General features: G+C 42.8%; 1 protein-coding gene across 4 annotated transcripts; it reads right to left on the bottom strand.

Moving 5' to 3' along the window:
* Positions 1 to 291: 291 nt before the first annotated feature.
* On the bottom strand, positions 292 to 12,610 carry lhx9 (LIM homeobox 9). Of its 4 annotated transcripts, none has more exons than XM_072438122.1 (5): positions 12,388 to 12,610; positions 11,416 to 11,618; positions 9,181 to 9,542; positions 3,366 to 3,565; positions 292 to 397 (listed from the first exon to the last, which is right to left on the bottom strand). In XM_072438122.1, the coding sequence occupies exons 1-5, from the start codon at positions 12,571 to 12,573 to the stop codon at positions 338 to 340; spliced, it is 1,011 nt and encodes a 336-aa protein (XP_072294223.1). In that variant the 5' UTR covers positions 12,574 to 12,610; the 3' UTR covers positions 292 to 337. The 4 variants fall into 4 exon arrangements, with proteins under 4 accessions (XP_072294223.1, XP_072294224.1, XP_072294221.1 ...); XM_072438123.1 differs by having other exon boundaries at positions 9,181 to 9,539; XM_072438120.1 differs by lacking the exon at positions 292 to 397 and adding an exon at positions 2,173 to 2,457.
* Between the last annotated feature and the right edge of the window lie 1,448 nt (positions 12,611 to 14,058).

Raw genomic sequence — 14,058 nt, 5'->3', positions numbered from 1 at the left:
ATTTGTGTTGGTTTTTTTGTCGTTTTTTCCTTCATGTCTGTGTTCGTTCGTGTTTGTTTGTGTGTGTAATTTAGCACAACTTTGGAGTTTTTTCGAACCAAAAACTCCCAAAAAAACAGTACATGTCTGTTGTCACTAATACACAATAGTCTGAGCAAACACACACACACACCGGCGTCGTCATGATACACTGGCGGTTCTTCAAATCACGGATAAAAGTCAGAGAAATGCATGGTGCGTTCGGGTTAAGCGTGCGTGTTTACTCTCAATAGGCTAAAACATCTTTTATTGTCTTTGTCTTCCATGGTGAGGAATTCCCATCCCTTCGCTTAATAGTTTAGGGAATTTTCAAGCGTCGGGATGTAGTATGGCTGTAATGCCCCAAGAATTGTTCTCCCTGAAAGAAACGATAGAGTAAGAATATATTAACTACAGATAGAACCTGGCTTTACTGGCTCTTGCATCAAATTTTTTAACTGCACTTTAGGGATTTTTTTTTTACCAGTATGCATTTAAGAAAATATTCAAATTACGAATATTACAAATATGCGCTTTCTTTTTTTTATTAAGCATTCCTTTCAATTTCAGATTTTTAAAGCCATGCATTAAAAAGAAGGTTTCCGACTACAGGGATTATAGATGCAAATCCATGGGGCATTACATTCAAAAAAACCATAAACATCATCAAAATAGGAGAGAGAAATTAAAAATATGGAAGTGTTTTTCGTTTGTTGATGGTAAAAAAAATTGGAAAAAAAAATTTCAACACAAAATAATGGCAATGAGGAAATAAAAGCCTTGAATTTTTTTGTTAAAAGCAAATTATTTTTATTCACACAATGTTTTTATATATAACAACCGTTTGGTCCATAAATATTTAAGGGGTGATTTTTTTTTATTTTTTTATACACCATATTTTTTTTTTTTTATCAAGAAACAGGGAAAAAACATGGACAATCTTGATAAACACTGCACCCAACTATTAACATGAAGATCCATAGATTCTGGGTTAGTCGTGAAAGAGTGCGTCCTGACACCGCTGCCCCTGCTGGTCTCTCTCGTAACAGCATTACACCAGGGGGGGGGGAAATCTTTAAATTTTTTTGAAAAATGCAAAGAAAAAGTACAATTCTAGTGAGGCGAAAGGATGTTTTTTTTTTTAACAAATAACATATAATCCTGATCTTTCTCCCAAGGTTAAGCATATTAAGGCACATAGTAGAAGTGAGATAGGCATTTAACATTGTCCAGTCGAGAATGTACAATTTTCCAGCCAAAATATAAGCTTTTTTTGGTTTGTTTAGTGGCAAAAACAACCAATAAAATGTAAAATGATTTCTTCAACTAAAAAAAAAAAGATCTGAGGTTAGTTTTCCAGCTCGTTTTGCAGCGCTAGTCCCTTCTCGTGTTCACATTGTTACCCTGAGCAAAAAAATATCATAGAATTAAAAAATAATCATAATAATTACTGGGCAGGATGATGCGCAACTATGAAAAATCCTTTTGATGCGTTTTTGGGGGGGAAAAAGTGCAATTGGTTACAATGGTGCCCAGATTGAGTTTTTTTTAAAAATCCAAAAGTCAGATAAATTTTCTTGACTGCATTGACAGTTTTTCCCGCACAGTCGAGAGCAGTTTTCACACGTCGCTCTAAAAACATTCAAAAATGATTAGTTTTACAGCACATTCTACAAGTTTCCCTTAATGATTTAAAAAACAGAAACGAAAAAAAAAAAAAAAATCCTTTAAATTTATAGTGCTAACACAGTGCATACAAGTACAGATTTCAAAAATATTCATAGTAAATTTATTTACCAATTGCAAACCATAAATTAGGATGGGCTTAGTACAAATAAAGCCAGTTAAAATAGTGTAATTTGTTCTCAAAACAAGCTTCAAGTTTAGCGTGAGTCCGTCGACCAGAGCGTCCCTTTCGTGTGGATGCATTTCCGGGAGTAAAAATTCAAAAAAGAAAAAAACTACAAACATGGCTGCCGTGCGCTTCCAAAAAAAAAGAAAAGAAAATGCTACACAGTTTTCAAAAAATGATTCCAATGCGGCCGCGTCCTCTTTCGTGCGCAGAACGGCACACTTTGTTCCCCGGAGCTGTCCCTCGACTTTGCCAAGAAAGAAGGGAGGAGTCACTTCTTTTTTTTTTTTTTAATCAATAAAAAACAAAAAAAAGCAACCGTTTGGCACTGGTTAGAAAAGATTGGTCAGTGTAGTCTGTGATGGGCTCCCCGAATCGTGGCTGTCCAAACTAGAGGTGACGGAGGTGACTACAGTGATAGAGGGATTGGTCAGGTCAGTTAGCGTGGAGGCGCTGGTGGGCGGGGTTAGGGCGCCGCTGTCGGACGAGGGCGGAGCTAGCGAGGTGCCGTCCGCCTTATCAACGCCTCCGTTCTCCTGTCGCAAAACGTTCCTTCTGAATTTGGCCCGAGCGTTTTGGAACCAAACCTGCAAACCAATCCCAACGTGTCTTTTTACTCTTTTTGGTAATTTCAGATTGATTGTTTTTTTACAAATCTACTACAACTACCAAGAACTGCTAACGATATGTGCGTGATTCGCTGTTTGAGGGGGGCAGTTAGCGCTGAGACTGACGACACAAATCCAAAGCTAGAGTTCATTCTGTGTTAGGGCTGCAACTAGCATTTTTTATTATTTCTTTTAATTATTTTAGCAGTCGACTAGTCAAATCATTATTTCCATTGAACATCGAGACTTTTTAGACGCATTATCGACCAAATAAAAGTTGAAATGTGTCTACTGAAGGCTTCTAAACAGAGTAAATTCACAATAATGTCAACTATTGAGGAAAATCTGAAAGCGTTATCTGACATTTGGAGTTAAAAATGCCACTGTTGCTGTTGTCGCTTCGTGTGCGTTTTTAGAGTCTATACAGTCGAGATAACAATCAGCGATGCTCCAGATACGACTGTGATCACTCGCGATTGGTCGATCGGTTGTTGCAGCCCTTTTCTGTCGACAAAAAATGCACTCTTTTGCTTTTTCCAAAAAACTATCATTTGACAGCATAAATTTGACACTTTAACAACAATTACGACTTGCACTTTGTTTTTACCTTTTTGTACAAGCGTGTTATTGGTTTATTTTTCTGCAATTGAGCTTAAGGCGTCAAGAATTTTAACTGCAAATCCCCCAAAAACTAGGCAATTTTTCTTTTTTGTTCCCCAATCACACCGAGCCACTGTCATAATCCAAGTGTAATCGTAGAACCAAGGTTACGTCTAGATGGATCAACTGAAGGAAAACAAAAGTGTGATGTGTCGATGATGGTGGGCGGTGACGTGGGCTCATGCAGGGCAGTGGGAGGGGCTTTTCTGTCTGCTTCAAACTCTTACCTGTAGAACGCGCTTGGTCAGGCCGGTCTTCTGGGCGAGCTGCTTGAGGTCCTTGGCGTCCGGGTTGTGGTTGATGGCGAAGTAGGATTTCATGGTGCGCAGCTGGTGGTGCTTGAAGGAGGTGCGCATGCGCTTGGTCTTCTGCGTGGGCGCGTAGGCCTGCTCGCGGTCCAGGTGGTCTGCGTCATTCTCGTTGCAGCCTGCGGGGGGCAGAGTGAGCGGGTGAGCGACGTTTTTTAAGGTCGTTTAAAGTAATTAATTCTACAGCACTGAATAAAATGCTTAGTAAGATTATTTTTTTGAGTTTGTGTTTGGGAACAGAACAGAAAAGGGCAGGGAAAAAAGGGACAGAAAAAGGACAAAAAGGGACAGAAAAAGGACAAAAAGGGACAGAAAAAGAACAGTAAATACAAAAAAAGAACAGAAAAAGACAGAAAAAAGGGACGGAAAAAATACAGAAAATACAGAAAAAAGGACAGAAACCACAACAAGAACAACAATATCTACTGCTGTTATAATGAACTAAACCCTTTACGATGTCCTTCATGTGCTTTTCATACATTTGACCCATTTCCTCCTGTGTTTTTGTCTGGTTATATTTTAGATTTAAACTTTATTTTATAGATATTCATATAGAGCCCAGTCTCTTTTGAATCCTAATTTTACTTTCTTTCACATTGTGACCAGCTTAAGCAAATCACACTTTCTGAATGAGAAAGTAAACGTAGGAAACAAATAAATATTTATGCAAATAGATTGAATTGAAATCAGTTTAGTCCTGGTTTAGTCCTGGTTTAGCCCTGATTTAGGCCTGGTTTAGTCCTGGTTTAGGCCTGGTTTAGGCCTGGTTAGTCCTGGTTTAGGCCTGGTTTAGTCCTGGTTAGTCCTGGTTTAGGCCTGGTTTAGTCCTGGTTTAGGCCTGGTTAGTCCTGGTTTAGGCCCGGTTTAGTCCTGGTTTAGGCCTGGTTAGTCCTGGTTTAGGCCTGGTTTAGGCCTGGTTAGTCCTGGTTTAGTCCTGGTTTAGGCCTGGTTAGTCCTGGTTTAGGCCTGGTTAGTCCTGGTTTAGGCCCGGTTTAGTCCTGGTTTAGGCCTGGTTAGTCCTGGTTTAGGCCTGGTTAGTCCTGGTTTAGGCCCAGTTTAGTCCTGGTTTAGGCCTGGTTAGTCCTGGTTTAGGCCTGGTTAGTCCTGGTTTAGTCCTGGTTTAGGCCTGGTTAGTCCTGGTTTAGGCCTGGTTTAGGCCTGGTTAGTCCTGGTTTAGGCCTGGTTTAGGCCTGGTTTAGTGCTGGTTTAGGCCTGGTTAGTCCTGGTTTAGGCCTGGTTTAGGCCTGGTTTAGGCCTGGTTTAGGCCTGGTTAGTCCTGGTTTAGGCCTGGTTTAGGCCTGGTTTAGTCCTGGTTGTGTTCACGTTATTAAAGTGCAGGGTGTTCAAATTTCAGACGTTGCTCTTTGATTTATGCAACATTTTAAAAGAATTACAAACAAAAACGTTGCATGAATCCATAAATGTTGAAGTTGACGATGTTTGGAGGAAGAATTCTTTCACAAACTTAATATTGCTCTGGAAAATGTGAAAAAACATCATTAAAAAAAAACACATTTTGCCTGTTGATTATTTAATTTTAGACTTCTTTACGAGGAACCAATTGTCATGACGCCTGCTTGTCATCTCAACACTTTTATGATAAAACCGCTCTTTGTGACAATATAATCACAACATAATCTTATACAGAAATCAGACAGCAACAGTTTACGAAAAATTAAAGCCTGAGACATGAATTTGATCTTGATTTAATAGTGAATTACATGTTTAAACTGTGACAAACGTAAAGTTCGCCAGACAAGTTTCAAATATACCAAACAAAAGTGTCTCAGAGATTGATTATTTAAATTACATTATTGACATTTTTTACGATTTGCAGTTTTGATGAGGCCGTACGACGTTTTTGAGACAAATTGTGATGTGAATTTCTTGGTCATTTAGACTGAACCGGACGAACGTTTCATTTTTAACTGCACGAAAACACACTGAAGCCTTTTGACGATCTTGTTCATTTTCTTGCACTTTTTGCAAATAAACTGCACATTTTGGCCCCGCATTGACTTCAATTTGAAAACATTAAGGACAACAAAGTTCAGATTTGAATCAAGAAAGCCAAAGTGCCATTAAATCACATCATGATTCAACTAAACATGTCCAATTTTGTGTTTGTGAAGTCGCAGAAAACTACGCCACGGTTCAATCTTTTCTTTTGCTTCCGATGCAAAAACCGCAGTCAAAACCAGCTCTTTTTTTTAATGTGTGGCATTTAATAAAGACAAATTTCCACACAATAACGCGACCGTTCAGAGCGTGGCCGTTTGTGCTGCGTTGGCGAAGACTAATCGGCCTAATGCGTCTCGTTTGTCACCACTTTACTTCGGGGTATTACTAAACTGCGCCGCCGTTTTAGGTTATAAATGGGCACCTTTTAAAAATCATGACCAAAACACACAGAAAAAACACCTCTTTTGATTAAACGCTCGTTTCGTTGAGCGGTAAAAACGAAGCGCTGCTTTTGTCCGACGCCGACGGTTTCTTTGTGCCAAAAAACTGCTGACGCGGCCGTATTTTCTGCAATATCAAAACATGGGCTCAGCGCTTTGTGCGGAAAATGCAATAAAGAAGGATTTGTGCATGCATTTGCTTTATATTTATATTGATTTATATTTGCAGGGCTTGAAAACTGCCTCTCTTTCAAAACCAGCTCGGCTATTTTATTCATTAATGTTTGAATTTGCATGTTTTTCCCGCTCAGATTATTGACAGTTTTACTCAAAAATGTGCAATTTTGCTTCTGAAATTCAGTCACCACGATTTTTACAGCTAATTTTGTCCATTTGTATTCAGTTTTACCCATAACAAAACTGCCTAATTTCAATAATCATCTTTTTTTGTCCGTATCAGACTAAAACGTGATCTTTGTAAATGAAAAGCGGTGTTTTTTTGTCGCTCCTCGTTGCTACATCTCTTCTGGCTGTGAGGGGTTTGTCTGGCTGGATACGACCCACCGGGTGGCTCCGTATCCGAGGGGCCGACGCCATAAGTGCTGCGTCTTCTCCTCAGGGACCGACCGTGTGAACACAAACAAGGGCCGGACTCGCCGGAGCGCCAAGCGAACCCGAGAGGAAACGCTCGCCAAAACCAACAATGCAGATATACACTATAGGCCGCTTGTACTTGCTACTGTACGCGTCAAAAAGTAGTACTAAAGGTGAAAGTACTCGTCTGTGTCCGGAATACAAATCTATACATTTCTGTCACTGTATTTTGACACTTTAAGATTATTTAAATTACATAAAACACGGACAAATCTGATGTTCACGATCAAGAATGATGAATTTTGCTGTTTACGTCTCATTTTCATCATCTTATAACTCCAAAAATCTGATAATAATCAACTGTCCACTGCCAGGATCCCAATAGAAAGGCTTCATTTCTTTCTTCTTAGCAATATTTTATTTTTCTGATATTTGTCTATACAGATTTATATAAACTACACAGCAAACAGCCTTAATAAATACAACATAACTCTGAATATTTTCCCATTGAGCTTCATATTCTGGTTTAAACATTCAGATTTATAACTTAAAGCGCCTTAATTACTGCGCTTGAATCATCTTAATTAACAATATGTTCATTATGAATTAAGTCTTTGTTCTTTCTTTATTAAGGCTAATTAAAGTGCAATTGTAATAAAGTGTCACTTATTTTTCCATTATGTGTTTTAAGCTATTGATTGTTTAGTGACCAGTATTAGCCGATAATAATGTATCTGTTATTTAGTGGTTAATTAGTATTTATACAAAACTTATTAATGTTCATTAAGACTAAACAAGAGCTTAATAATGAACACAACTTACAATGGAATTTATGGTTGAAAATATGGCCTTAGACATAAAATCCTGAATAAGTACTTTTATAAATGCTTAATGGGACGTTATTAAGAACTTAAACTGCCCTTTACCTTTAGTCAGCCATAATCCTGGTCCTAAACCAAAGCGTGACCATAAACGCAGCGGTGTCTGTGACTCTGGGAAACATATTGTGCTGTGTCTGTGTAAAGTGGAAGCCTGTCACAAAAGCCCACGGGACGCGAGTGTGATGCGCGTGATAATCAGCTTAGGTTTTCCACTGGCCGGGCCTTTCAAATCCTCCACGAATTAATATTCCACGCTTCCAACCAGATGACGCTATTTTCATCTCTCCCTCTCCTCCCCTCTCTGTCAGGCACGTCTCCACTGCCAGCCACACATTTCCCTGGTATATGTTTCTACCGGGAGCAGCAGGAGAACGGGCGGCATTTGCATAACGCGCCTCTCGAAATGAGTATAAGCCGCGTCCCCCCCCCCCCCGCCCCTTCCGCGAGGCCCCCCCACATGAGAACTGACCGCGGCGGCAGAGATTCCGACGTCAACTTCAATTAACCAAGAACAATTAACGCGCAGATTCCCCCCTATTCGTCCCCGCTGACCGCGAGCGCCACGGTAATGACCGAGTTTCCCCGGCCGCGCGCGCGGGGTTCGCACAAAGCCGCGGGTCGGAGGGAGTGAGGACGCGGCGGGGAGGGAGGGGGAGGGGGGTCGCGATGGAACAGCCACAGTGGACCCCCGTTTTTTTTTTTTTTTTTTTTAGGTGAAAGTGACGTTTAACACGGACCTAATTTAGCAGGAAAATCAAAAGAACGCGACGGTCACGCCAAACGGGATTTCACGTTGAGTTAAAATGACCGGTCTCACACACACACACACACACACAGACACACACACACACACACAGACACACACACACACACACACACACACACACAGACACACACACACACACACAGACGCGCGCGCTGTACAATTGTTACGATCTGAATTAGAGTTAATGATGACGTGTGCGCAGGTTAAGGGTCATATTTGGGTAATTAGCGCAGTTTAGACAGTCGCTGTGACGGTGAAATGCGCAAATACGCGTGGATAAGACTGTGCCAAATCCATTTACAGCCCGTGTTTCTGTGTGTGGCCTTTTTGCGCACGGGTTAGGCTGTTTTGGACGTGGTGTAAAAGCCTGTTTGTCTTCAAAATATCACAGAAATATCACATTTTGTTGCGTCGGTATTTGTTTTGTTTTTTTCCCCAACGCAGTTTTTGCCAAGATAAACCTGTCCCAAAAGCCTAACCTTCACCAAAACCCTTTCCTAAACCTAATCCAAGCCACAACCTTAAAAATATATCGTCACAAACAAACAAGCACAGGAAAGATGCAGAATGTTGGAGGAAAACAAGTGCCATTTTGTTATAGAATATTCCCATTTACAATGTTGATCCATAAGAGTGCAAACATGTCCTTTTCTGTGCACTTTTAAAACTGTGCGTGAGATGTGTGAGAATGTGCTCGTCGTTCCTGTTTATGGTGGAATAAAATAAACATTTGCCAACATGACGTGAGGGAAAACTGGGTCTGGAAACATAATTGTGCCATTTTAAATTACCATTAACACATATAGGGCCAATGTAATGCCAAAGGTTCCTTTTTCTGCCACTTCAAGTCTGGAGATAAGAATTTTGAACTGTAATAATTCATTTCACGCGCTGAATTAGTCTGTGTTATGCCAAATGTTCCTTTTTCTGCCATTTTAAGTCTATAGATACGAATTTTAGACTGTAACAATTCATTTCACGCACTGTATTAGTCTGTATAATGCCAAATGTTCTTTTCCTGCCGCATTCAGACCGCGGTGTGGTGGAGCATCGATCCCCGCGCCATGTGGAGGAGCCTCCCCGCGTCTCACCTGTGTTGTAGCTGGAGATGTCGATCCCCATGGCGGGGCTCTTCCTCTTCCGCGGCCGGCCCTTCTGCGCCGTGCCGGTCCCGTTGAAGTACGGCAGCGCGAGGCCGCCGCTCTTGGCCGCGAGCTCGGCGAAGTTGATCTGCTGCTGGTGGAAGTCCGCGCCCTGCACCAGCGTCTCGAAGTGCAGGCGGCAGTAGACCAGACTGTCCTTCATGCCGAAGTGGTCCCCGGTGGTCAGCGTCTTGTTGCACGTGGTGCACGTGAAGCAGCTCAGGTGGTAGACCGAGTCCCGCGCGCGCATCACCATCTCCGAGGCCGAGATGCCGAGGTGGCAGCGCGCGCACCTCTGCACGGAGAACCTTCTGGAACAGACGCACAGTCAGGACCTGGACAGGGCCGTGCAGGCGCCGGGGGGACGCGCGGGTTGAGCCCGGGTTAGCTCTTATGTGGGCCTGGTTTAGACCTAGTTTAGACCTGGTTTAGACCTGGTTTAGTCCTGGTTTAGTCCTGGTCTAGTCCTGATTTAGTCCTAATTTAGTCCTGGTTTAGTCCTGGTCTAGTCCTGGTTTAGTCCTAATTTAGTCCTGGTTTAGTCCTGGTTTAGCCCTGTTTTAGTCCTGGTTTAGACCTGGTTTAGTCCTGGCTTAGTCCTGGTTTAGTACTAGTTTTAGTCCTGATTTAGTCCTAGTTTAGTCCTGGTTTCGTCCTGATTTAGTCCTGGCTTAGTCCTGGTTTAGTACTGGTTTTAGTCCTGATTTAGTCCTGGTTTAGTCCTGATTTAGTCCTGGTTTTAATCCTGGTTTAGTCCTGTTAAGTCCTGGTTTAGTCCTGGATCGGTCCTGGCCTCGGACATGTTTAGTCCCAGTTTTAGTGGCGTTTGTGGAAGTGTAAAAGCCGTTTCACTGCAACACACCCTGACTTCTATATTTGGGGTTATTAACAGCAGAGCATTATATTTAATTCTAATTTCATGTTATTAGTTTTTTTTACAAGGATAATTATTAAATGTTGGTTAAAAAAAGAGAAAAAAAAACATAACACATTCCACATTAAGAATAAGTGTAAGTCTTATTTATACCATAGTATGTTCACAACAAAAGGTATATTCTGTTTAAAAAATAAATAATGTGGATTTTTTTGTATATTGTATTATTATTATGTTTAATATTTCTTAACATTTTTTTTTACATTATGCTTAAATTGAATAATATTTGAACAGTCTTTAAATTAATTTCCCATTTTTTAACAGTGAAACACACATTTGTTCAAGTGCAGTTCTTACAAAGGCATTTTCAAATTTGTTCAGAATAATTTTACACATTGTAGTTCGACAAAAATAACTACGAATATTTTGACAATTGTGTATTTTTAGCTCATATTATCAGGAAGTTGGATTCAAAGCCACGACCGCCTTTTTCATTGAGAAAATAAGACTCATTTTGCCAAACACGACGCGGCGCCACAGATGGACGACTTGGTGTGAACGTTCCAATCCGCACGAGCCATCAACACGTGCGTCGTATGTTACGTGTCTAAATATGTTTAAAAGCTCGCGCGGGGCCGTGATTCGCGTGGGCGTGAATCACGGGACTGACCCACGGCCGAGTCACCGCGCGCATCAGGCTGCGTTTGACTTCCACTGTCACCGCGTCAAAACCAGGACCAAACCAGGACCAAACCAGGACCAAACCGGGACCAAACCGGGACTAAACCGGGACTAAAGCGGGACTAAAGCGGGCCTGGATCAGGACTAGAACCGGGACCAGAACCGGGACCGAGCCGAGCCCACGTCACGACTAAAACGGCTCAATTTAGCAGCAAATAACGACATGTGTGAACGCACTATAGTCATGGTTACACCGAGCCACAGCCACACTTTAAACACACACTGAAGAAGGCTTTAAATGTGTTGTTCCTGTGAATATTTGTGGTTAATTTTGTTATTGAACTGAATAATTGTCGCTGGAAAATATTGTATCCAAAATTAATACAGCCTAAAAATGGGATCATATTTCGGCACAAATCTGGTGTGAAATACATAATTACAAATCGAATACTACAGTCCATTTGGGCGTGTTTAAACGTCCCAACAATGCGCGTGCCATGTGTGTATTCCATCCTAATTTCTAGTCTCATTACGCGCAATATTCACGCGTAAATTTACTCCGTTTTACGCACGAGCGCCGGCGCCATTTGCCACGCTCCTTCCCGTGCTGCACCGCGGTTTGTTCTTACCTGTAGTAGTCCTCCTTGCAGTAGATGCTCCCGTCCTTGGCGAAGCACGTCAGCTCGGACTCCAGGGCCAGTTTGCACTCGCAGCACTTGAGGCAGCGCAAGTGCCACTGTTTGTCCACGGCCAGGAGGTAGTAACGGTCCGAGATCTTCCCCCCGCAGCCGGCGCACAGGGCGGGCTTCTCCGGGCTCATGGAGGGCATGGTCTGCTGCCAGAGACACAAGTCAGTGCGGGGGCCCACCGGCGTGTCTAAATCTATGGCCCGCGTGACTTTTAATCACTGACAAATCGACTCGAACCGTGTCAAATGAACTGAGGCCTTTTTGTGACGAGCTGCGAAACGAGGCAATCAAAGTAGAATGAAGGAGCCCAGTGCTGCGTGAAGTCTGAGCAATGTGAGCAGCTCTGGCCCAATGCTGAGTTTAACTCTAAAAACGCCATGTTAATTTTGTAACTGTAAATAATAATATGTAATTTAATCAGAGACAGTTGAAGATTGTCTTTCTAATTGTCAAAACGCATTTAAACTTGGATATTGTAAACTATTAATTACGTATTTGCACAGCCTTTGAACGCTACAATTTACCAGGAAATTGTCCTGATGGTGACAACACAAATACAGAATAATATTGTGGGTTTAAATATTTTACACGGGGCCTTATTGTCTTGGATTTATTTTTGAAAATTATTCCCAAAATGAAACAGAAACTACACCGTGTGAACAGACTGAAAACACTATCCACAAATAATGAGCTTGTTTTATTCGTTTTTGGATATATAATGTTATACCTCAAATCCTGCATAATTGAATTAATTTACTGCAAATATCTGGAATACTATTTGGCTAAATGTCGTCACACTGAGACACAAAACACTGAGCACAAGTTGGAGCACATTTCTTTGCCCGGATCCGAGCGCGGCGCGTCCCGGCCTCTCTCTCTCTCCCACACCCCCGCGCGCGGCCCCTTCCTTACCGTCTCCCTGCCGTTGATCTGCAGTCCCTTCGTGAGCCGCGCCTCGCTCTTGGATCGCCGCTCCATCTCCTCCATGATCCCCTGGATGTGGTCCCCGGAGATCCCGTGGAAAAGCATGGCCCTGTCCGCTCCCGCTGCGCGCAACGTGCAACTGCCTGGTTCTGTCTTGCAGCCCACAACTTCCATATAACGGCTGTCACTGCTGCAGCGCGGCGCCCCGTTTCCCCCGCGTCCGTCGGCGGCCGCGGCGAGACGGAGTGACACGGCGAGCCCCCCCAAAAACACACACACACACACTCTCTCTCTCTGCTTCACCTCCGGGCGGGAGAGGAGCACGCACGGGAACGGCAGGCTGCAAACATGGAAGATATAGATACACCCGCGTCCTGCCTCCCGAGTACAGTCCACCTCCTTTTGGAAGAAGAAGAAGAAGAAGAAGTAGTAGAAAAAGCCCAAACGCAGTAGTCCGAAAGGCCGTGGAGCGGGAGAGAGGAGGGGGCCCTCGCTGCGCACCGCTAATAACGGGTCAAAAGTTGTGTTTTATGGGGGTCTTCGCTCCCGGTGCTCGCAGCCAGGGGCTCCGCGGTGCTCGGGGGTCAGGTTGGGACTGGCTGCATTTGGAGATCCGTGTCCTATTTGTGAAGAGAGCAAGCGCCGGCCCGGGCTGAATACATTTGGTAGGAGGAGTTCCTTCCCTCCCTCCCTTTCTCCCTCCCTCCCTCCCTCTCTCTCTCTCTCTCTCTCTCTCTCTCTCTCTCTCTCTCTCTCTCTCTCTCTCTCTCTCTCTCTCCTGTGTCATGCTCACTCTCACTCCATCACCGCTGGTTTCTATTCTGCAACAAAGAACTGTCACTCTGCCCCTTCCCCCCCCCCCCCCCCCCCCCAAAAAAAAAGAAAGAAAAGAAAACTGGACTACTGCTTTACGCTATTGACATTTTCATTACTTTTATTCCCACATTTATGGCGCGGGGCAGACGGGAGACAATGCCTTCAGTGTTTAATAAGAAAGACGTTTATGGGTCTGAAATAGAAATGTAATCTTTGTCACAGCTCGTTTTCAGAGCAGTTTATTTGCCACAATTTAGGCCTGAGGTTTGGAAATTAAGAGGCTGAATTGCAAAACTGCTTTAATTTGTTTAGTTGTGTTTTTTTGTCTTCTTCTTCCGTGAAATAGCCGCGTGCACCACGTGTGTAAACATTGTTCGGGGAGGAGAGGTGATCGGTGATTGGTTAGAGGGCGTGAGCACGTTGTATTAAAATTTCACGACGCAGGAGAAGTTAAACTATTTTTCTGTGAGCGCGTTTTAGCCTCTCTTTCGACGTGTTAATGGTATTTTTAAATAAACGTGGACTGAATCGTGGAATATTATGTCCAGTTCAGGCATTAAAAATAAAAGAAATACAGTGAATTACACGCAAAATAACATGGTCTAAACGTGTGTATTTTGCGCACAGTTTACGCACAGTTTACGCACAGTTTACGCACAGTTTACGCACAGTTTACGCACAGCCCGGTCACAGTTACACTTGGCCACGCTCAAATCCACGCACCGTGACACAATTGTAGATGCTGCTTGTGTTCCACGATTGCAACCCATATGTTCAGCCGTTCAAAGACAAACGTGCGTAAAAAAGACGTTTTTACGCGTAAAAACTGGTCATTTTATACAA

Source organism: Eucyclogobius newberryi, unplaced genomic scaffold (assembly GCF_026437365.1).
Source record: "Eucyclogobius newberryi isolate DKJ021-1_F unplaced genomic scaffold, fEucNew1.0.hap1 SCAF_9, whole genome shotgun sequence".
NCBI lineage: Eukaryota > Metazoa > Chordata > Actinopteri > Gobiiformes > Gobiidae > Eucyclogobius > Eucyclogobius newberryi.
The sequence above is the reverse complement of the archived record's forward strand: the minus strand, read 5'-3'. Positions and strand labels throughout refer to the sequence as shown.

Excerpts from the sequence above, each read along its gene's own strand:
- lhx9 (XM_072438120.1), bottom strand. The coding sequence starts at position 12,573 with ATGGAAGTTGTGGGCTGCAAGACAGAACCAGGCAGTTGCACGTTGCGC. Across the intron at positions 3,566-9,180 it reads CATCTCCAGCTACAACACAG|GCTGCAACGAGAATGACGCA; the intron begins GTGAGACGCGGG and ends TGCCCCCCGCAG. Across the intron at positions 2,458-3,365 it reads TGACCAAGCGCGTTCTACAG|GTTTGGTTCCAAAACGCTCG; the intron begins GTAAGAGTTTGA and ends ATTGGTTTGCAG.